Source organism: Vicia villosa, unplaced genomic scaffold (genome assembly GCF_029867415.1).
Source record: "Vicia villosa cultivar HV-30 ecotype Madison, WI unplaced genomic scaffold, Vvil1.0 ctg.000032F_1_1_3, whole genome shotgun sequence".
NCBI classification, from domain to species: domain Eukaryota; kingdom Viridiplantae; phylum Streptophyta; class Magnoliopsida; order Fabales; family Fabaceae; genus Vicia; species Vicia villosa.
In genome coordinates this window covers 154,421-162,791 of record NW_026704967.1, presented here as the reverse complement: position 1 = coordinate 162,791, position 8,371 = coordinate 154,421, and the positions used below count along the sequence as shown (strand labels likewise).

The window sequence follows — 8,371 nt, the reverse complement described above, 5'->3', positions numbered from 1 at the left end:
TTCCTTTTTTATAAAATTAAACTAAAACAAATGTATTACTCCAATCTCAAATATAAACAAAAATTGATGTATCAGATCTAAATTTGAACTAAATACATCAACTTTTCAAATTTTTGTTCTTTAGCAGGAACTCGTTTATCATTCGAGTCCAAGTAATTGGTTTAAAAATTTTATTATTATTATGCAATTATGGCATAAAAATTTTATTATTATTATGCAATTATGGCATAGAAATTTATGAGTTCATATATTTCTGTGAAAAATGATTAATATAAGGAAAATAGATAGGATGGGACTATAAACCACACTACCCTACAAGTTTGCTGAATAGTACATTTTTATGTGTCAATGTTTATGCACCATAAGAATGTTCCATCATATAATAGTAGTTTTTTTTTCCTTTTGTATTGTCCCAATTGGTATCTCCATACAAATAACAGCACATGCAGAGGACCCATTAGATACTTAAAATGCCATTTCAGTCATTTTCATACATGATTTTTTATTTTATTTCTGCATTACATATATATTGTACACTGCATAATCTTGTATCAAGTTTGGTCAATTATTTGTTACAGAACTTGTTATAATTCCGTTTTAAATATAAAAGATAAATAATACGATGATTGAGGATAAAGGAACGGTCTACGTCTTCGTTGGTAAAACTTTAAATGAAGATACTACAATATCAATATATCCATGATACAGAGAAAAACTAGTGCTGGTTTTATGTTTAGATGAGATAGAAGAACAGTAACAGTAGCCGAACACCGATCTAGTCATGTCGAACAATGCATTAAATTTTCTTATCTTGTTTCTAAGTATCTCTTTGTTTCCATTCGTTTCTTCTCTTAACCAAGAAGGTCTCTCTTTACTTTCATGGCTTTCGACTTTCAATTCATCGAATCCGGATACTAGTACTGCTATTTTCTCGTCATGGGATCCAGCACACAGAAATCCTTGCAGATGGGATTATATAAAGTGTTCTGCAGAAGAGTTCGTTGAAGAGATCGTGATAACGTCTATCGATCTTCGTAGCGAGTTTCCTACACAGTTTCTTTCTTTTAACCACCTTAGAACTCTTGTTATCTCGAATGGAAATCTCACGGGTGAGATTCCGAGTTCTGTTGGAAACTTGTCGTCGTCACTGGTTACTCTTGATCTTAGTTTCAATAGTTTAACAGGAAAAATACCAGAAGAAATAGGAAAGTTATATGAACTGAGATGGTTATCTTTGAATTTGAATTCGTTACGAGGTGGAATTCCAACCACGATTGGTAACTGTTCGAAGCTTCAGCACTTGGAACTGTTTGACAACCAGCTTTCTGGTATGATTCCTGGAGAGATAGGACAGTTGAAGGCTCTTGAGTCGCTGCGAGCCGGTGGAAACCAAGGTATTTTCGGAGAAATTCCAATGCAGATATCAGATTGTAAGGCTTTAGTTTTTCTCGGACTTGCGGTTACTGGAATTTCCGGTGAGATTCCTGCAAGTATAGGAGAACTTCAAAATCTCAAGACACTGTCAGTCTACACAGCTCATCTCACAGGTCAAATTCCACCAGAGATTCAAAACTGTTCAGCTTTGGAAGATTTGTTTCTGTATGAAAATCAGCTTTCTGGAAAAATTCCTTACGAATTCGGTTCCATGCAAAGCCTTAAGAGGGTACTGCTGTGGAAGAACAATTTAACTGGAACGGTTCCGGAAAGCCTCGGAAACTGTACAAACCTGAAGGTGATTGATTTCTCTTTGAATTCTCTGATTGGTAAGTTACCTTTGAGTCTAAGTAATCTTCTCTCATTGGAGGAATTTCTTTTGTCTGATAATAACATTTACGGCGAAATACCTTCATATGTTGGCAATTTTTCCATGCTAAAGCAACTTGAGCTCGATAATAACCGATTCTCTGGCGAGATTCCGTCTGTTATGGGGAACTTGAAGGAACTCACTCTTTTCTATGCATGGCAGAATCAGCTTAATGGAAATATACCAACAGAATTATCTAACTGTGAGAAACTCGAAGCAGTTGATCTTTCGCACAATTTCCTCACCGGTCCAATTCCGAATTCTCTCTTTCATCTGCAGAATTTAACCCAGTTGTTGCTGATATCAAACAGTCTTTCAGGTCAAATTCCACCCGATATTGGAAAATGCACAAGCTTGATCAGGTTAAGACTTGGATCAAACAATTTCACCGGTCAAATTCCGCGAGAAATAGGCCTTTTGAAAAGTTTAACCTTTCTGGAGCTGTCAGATAATCAACTGAGTGAAGATATTCCTTATGAGATAGGTAACTGTGCTCATTTAGAAATGCTTGACTTGCATAAAAATGAGCTTCAAGGAACCATTCCTTCATCATTAAAATTCTTAGTCGATCTCAACGTCTTGGATCTTTCTTCAAACCGAATCACCGGAAGCATTCCCAAGAGCTTAGGCAAGCTTACGTCGTTAAATAAGTTGATTCTAAGCGGAAACCTTATCGCCGGTTCGATCCCTCAGTCACTAGGACTTTGTAAGGATTTGCAGTTGCTTGACTTAAGTAACAATAAGATCATAGGTTCTATTCCAAATGAGATTGGTTACTTGCAAGGATTGGATATACTCTTGAACTTGAGTTGGAATTCTCTTACAGGTTCAATCCCAAATGAGTTGGAGTCGTCAAGTTTAAGGAGAGCGGTTGACGTGAAGTAGTGATACCCGGACTACCAAGGTGTGGATCGAGACAACTAGAACTCACAAGATTTTGATTGGACGAAGTGAAATTTTCTCTAAGTCTTGGTAACGGTAAACAGTATTGAGTAGGAGCCTTGTAAGTGAGATTCTCCGAAGGTGTTGAGCTGGGAATTAGTAGGATTCAGTATCGATGATGCTGCCGGTGTTAGGTGTGACTGGTGAGCTGATAGGATAGAATGACCTTTGGAAAGGCGGACAGATGAGTCAGACCTTTCTGATTGCGCTGGTACGGACAATGATTGGATAGGCGGAGTATTAGATCCTGATACAACTTGAAGTACCCTAAGCAAGAGTTGTTTCCTAGTGAAAGGTTGATGGAAGGTGCGGATTTGGTAACTTACGATTGGGTGAATCTTGGATACCTGATTGATGGTATAGGGCATGCATTTCCATTCTTATCATTTTGTGCTTAAGTTCTAGAACTACGCTAGATGGAAGACAAAATGATGTAGAAGTGTGAAACGCAGTAGCCTAAGTTCCTTGCTAGTTATGATTCATCTGACTTCGAGTGAAGCCATAGAACTACGCTTGGCATTGGCCGTTCAGGTGAGTAAGAACTAGCATCTATCCGAAGTATCCAGGGGATGATCATAGTTGTGTTGATTGTTTAGAACTATACTATTCCTACTGGATTATCCTTATAATCTTTTATGCATGCGTGAGACAAGTGAGTGCGCGCATAGCATAACAATCCAAGATGGGATCTTAACCCTTCGTGTCTGGCTTATTGCCCTCTGAGTAAGTAAACCTTGGTGTGTAACACCCTCAGGTTTTAGCATCCTGAGGAGTGTGATTCGAAGGATGAGAAACGAAGAACCTATTGGAGGCCTGTTCAGACATTTGTCGGTTGCGACAATAGGATACGTGCGGGGATCATTATACGCCACTGAGGTGGTTTACCTGGATACATGGCCTCGGAGTTGGACCACCATGTTGGTACTACCAGACGGGTATAATGCCACAGTATTGCTATCGTGCACAAGATGCGTGAGTCATCCTTTTTCCGACATGTGTGGGACAAAGGTGGTATGAAGCTCAAGGTAAAATTCTGATTTGGCACTCGTGAGACGCAGATCCAGACTCTCACAAGGTATGCGGAATAAGGATCCATACGTCGCGCTCAATAGTAGAGGAATAACTAGACAGGCGATGGTGTGATGGATCAAGATTCAATGCTATGCTTATAGAGACTCTGAGTGAACGTGATCGCATGAGTTAGTATCAGATTGTACCTTGGGGACGTTCTTGTTTCGTGAAGTGTTAAGTTGGCAATTTTGTATGAGTGTCTAGAGTAGGACTCATGTGCGGTCATGATATCCTGGTCAACATGGTGAGTGGCTATCATGTATTGGCGACCAGTGATGGAATATGCGAATTGTATCTTGGACTAGTTCGATGTGTGATGTATCTAGTAGAGTGTTGTAGATACTCGGGTTAAAGAAATGTCAATCTTGGTAAACTATAGACATTTTGGTTTGAGAACTGCTAAGGAGTCTATAAGAGAGGTGTTCGAAGTGCAAAGTGCAATTTCTTGCATTGTGGCTACACTCTGACCGTTGAAAGCACTGCAATGAAGGATGCAGCCTCCGAGGAAGTCAGTTCAGTGTCTGATTTAGAGGTGGAACATACATTAAATGACTGTGTGAATGGAGTTTGGCTATGGGAGGATTGTTGTATCAGTAAGTCGCACGAGTTATCAGAGGTGATACCACACTAAGAGAATGAAGGTGTATGGTTGGGTATAAGTTGTGTAAAACTGCTAGAGTCATCATGAGCTGCAGTACATCGTGAAGGATTCGATACACCCGGTTGAGCAACAAAGATTGGTTGGAATGAAAAACATAGCAGTTGTACGTTGTGGAAATCAGTGACAGGGACGAACCTCTAAGTCAGTGAGTGTTTGGGTTTCAATGTCCTGAGAATGAAACGTGTACCTAAATTATGGTAGATGAACTATATGGAATGGCAGAGTAAGTAGAAGCTTGGTTCTGGGGAATACGCAACTTCGAGGAGTTGTAGTCGGCGATGGATGTATATGGATTCCTGGCACATGTTGTATTTGGACAGCTATAGATAAGGAATTATTGTGTATTAATGGAAACTAACTGAACTATGGATATAGCGTAACTCAGAGGATTTCAAGGTGTGTGAATTGTTGGAATCAGAGTAGCGCAACGGATCGAGGAAGAACCAAATAGGTCTGAGGTAGGAATGAACGGACTAATTGTAGGATCTTCTCTTGGGATGGAAGTATCTTCCCAAGAGGAACTCGTCGGAGCAGCATTTCGTTTTGTCAGTCTCTCTCGGGGATCCACCATAACCACGAGAGATACCGACAGTGGGCCAGATTGGGAAGAGACCTTGTGGATGACATGTGATCCGATGTTCGTAGATCATCAGTTGAACTTGTAAGCATCAAGGGTTGGACATAGTATCGTGATCGCCAGAATGCTGGAGGCTAGTGGAGACATTCAGCTGGCACAAGTTCTTTGTGGTTAAGCCTTGTGCACTATGATCGTGCAGGAACACTCGGGCAATGGTTACAGGTCATCTATTGAATTTCACCTCTCATCAGTAGAATCTTGTGTGAGGTTGTCGAATGTCAAGGCTATAGTTGCAAGATGCTACGCTATCATGGATTGTGGTGATGACTGATACGTCTAGCACTGAGGCGAGAGTTAAGTAAGGAGATTCAGTTGTATAAGTAAGGGGTAAACTTGAGACAACCATCCTAACATTTTGGAAACCAGAAGTTAGGACCAAGATATTTGGCTAACGCCTAACGTCATTGTATGTACTTTGGTAGAGAATAATTTGAAGCGTCGTCATAGAACGGAATATTGTGACAAGAATGCTTGGATGGGAAGTAATTTAAGGAGCCTGAGTGAATCAATAAGTGTGTTAGACAAGGGTGAACACAATAGAGTTTGAACAGCAGATATCCAATATGAGTGGATTACTAGGGTTTCTGAAGTTCTGAGGATTCAGTGCAGAGCAGTGGAGGTCAAGGACCCTGGAAGGATATTTCCCAAGGTATGTCAAGGCGAAGTATCTGAATAGATGTGTTGCTTGACGGTTAAGGTTTCTAATCATGTATAGTGGGACGCAAGTATTTTGGCAGATTATGTTTATTCGTATGGAATGACCATCAGACAGAGTAGTGAAATTATCTAAACAGGAGTGTGAGTAACATTCTTTCCCTTGGTTGGATAGATATGAGGGGTTGGTTTTCGTGGTGAACAGAAGGAATTCGAGGACGAATTCTAATTAAGGGGAGAGAATGTAATATCCCGATCTTTTGACACCGATAATTATCATTTAAATGAGTAAATGGTAATTAGAGAGAGATCATTGGTCTTATTCTCTATTAATCTAAAGAATGGTTATTAGAAGAATTAGTGGAGTGGTTAGAAACAAAGAGGATTGGTTAGAATGGAACTAAATGGCATTGTTGTAAATAAGGTTAAGTTGGAGGGCATAATAGACTTATCTAATGCTTGCATGTGGACATAAAGGATGTTAGATTTAATTGCATGAACTTAGGGGGTTGTTTGGCTTGCACATCAGAATTTGGAAACAAGAAAGGAAGAAGAACTCATGAAGCAAGTTCCATTTTCGCAACTATTTGTACAGCTCCACTAAATCAGGTATATCTCTCTGCTCGTAAATCCGATTGAGCTGATTCTGGTCCCGTTGGAAAGCTAACGAATTTCTCTTCGATTTGCACCTATGGTTCGCATTCAGAGCTTCTGTTTTGGAGGAGAAAATTGAGCTTGAAGTTGTGTCAGTCATGCTGAAAGTATGAAGAGAGTAGATACGGGTTTGATGAAGATGAAGTGAAACTTTGGCTATGGTGGGAGTTCAATGGCAGCAAGAACATGATCTTAACCTCCATTAAATCCAAGGTGAGTCCCAGGGCCGGCCCTAGGGGTAGGCCACCAAGGCTACCGCCTAGGGCCTCACATTTTTATGTTATATTTATATAGCTTTCATTGATTGGATTTTTTTTATAAAAAAAAAAACATTGTTAAATATATTAATTAAACAATATTTAATGTAAATAATAATAATAATTTATAATATTTAGAGTATATAACCATTTACAATATGTATTGTTTGAGTTGTTAATGTTAAAATCACACATATAAGTCATGAATTTTTTAGTTTTTTAATATAATAAGAGACTTTATATCTACAATTTTTAAAATAATTTCGGTATTACTTTTTAATTATGAATTTTTTAAATAATAAGAAGAGTATTTAGATGAAATGATTTTATTATCAATTAAAATAAAATTGATTATAATAATTTAATAATTTGAATCTTAAAACATCTAAATTATTTTAATTTTAAAAAATTAATTTTATTAATTAAAAAAAAATTAATTATAAATTTCGCCTTAGGCCTCGAAATGTATTGGGCCGGCCCTGGTGAGTCCTTAGATAGTGGCTTAGGGAATTTGCATGTTAGGGTCATAATTGGGGTTAGGGATTTTGTGAGAATAATCCATGAACTTGTGATGATAAAATATGTTATGTGATAATTGCTGGTTGTGTGTGATACCTATTGTCAATACATGTCGTAATTGTTGCATGCAGGTGAGTTCTAGGGGTTAGAATACCCCCATAGCGGAACTGGTGCGTTCTGCATTTTTCTGATTCTGCTATGGTCCGCTAAGCGGGCTAAGTCCGCTTAGCGGATGATGAACATTTTTCCAGAAAATCGCGAGTCCGCTAAGCGGACGTGAGGCTGCTAAGCGGAAGATGCTGTTTGTGGAAAAATAAAATATCGCGAACCCGCTAAGCGGACAGGAGCCGCTAAGCAGAAGATGCTGATTGCAGAATTCTGTTTCTTACCCCTTGAGTGCAGTTCTGGTTTTCATTCGTAACCGGACTCCTCCCTTATTGTTTATGCGTACCTGTTGGTAGTATGTGACGCTGTTAAGTATTTAATTTCAATACTTCCATTTGATTATTTGGAAATTGTGAATTATGCATGATTCGAATGTGATATTGTAACTACCATTATTTGATCCTTAATGCTTGATGAATGCAATGTGATGGAACATGAAAATGTGGTGATATCCAAATGTTTTGGTTAAACATTCGGATTGAATTGTCTTATGACCTTACGCTTGTTGTGTGTGCGTATGCTTGAATCGAAGTGACCGGGGGCTAGATTGGGATATACCTCTTACTATGAAGTCAAGGTATTTTCCCGGACCATGGAGTCCGTAGAATAGTTCGATGATGTGATCAAAGGTTGCGCACCTGAGCTACCATTGCAGTGTGCTCGTGAGATTCCGTACGGGGTTTTACTCACTTGGCGTTAACACACTTGCGTGCTCGGTATGGTGAGATTATGTGGCCACGTAGGCCAATACTTTTTCGGTAACTCACCTCTAGTGAAGTCATGTAGACTACTACTAGGCTTTCGCCCGGTGGGCTCATGCGTCAAGATGGCGGTTCGGTACTTGGTGTTAACACACGTGCGTAAAGGTGGTTACCGGGACAATGACGCCATTTCGGGTAATTTCATCTCGCGGCCAGATAGGCTTGTGCGAACCCGCTTAACTACTCTTGCAGTGTGCTTGTACGAGTCTCTTGACAATAGGCATGGGTGAACCTATCGAGGGTGCG

General features: G+C 39.3%; 1 protein-coding gene across 1 annotated transcript; it reads left to right on the top strand.

The window, feature by feature from the left end:
* Positions 1-565: 565 nt before the first annotated feature.
* LOC131622567 (LRR receptor-like serine/threonine-protein kinase RGI2) lies at positions 566-7,245 on the top strand. The gene is made up of 2 exons (XM_058893605.1): positions 566-6,378; positions 6,476-7,245. The coding sequence occupies exon 1, from the start codon at positions 782-784 to the stop codon at positions 2,687-2,689; it is 1,908 nt and encodes a 635-aa protein (XP_058749588.1). The 5' UTR covers positions 566-781; the 3' UTR covers positions 2,690-6,378; positions 6,476-7,245.
* The last annotated feature ends 1,126 nt before the right edge of the window (positions 7,246-8,371 follow it).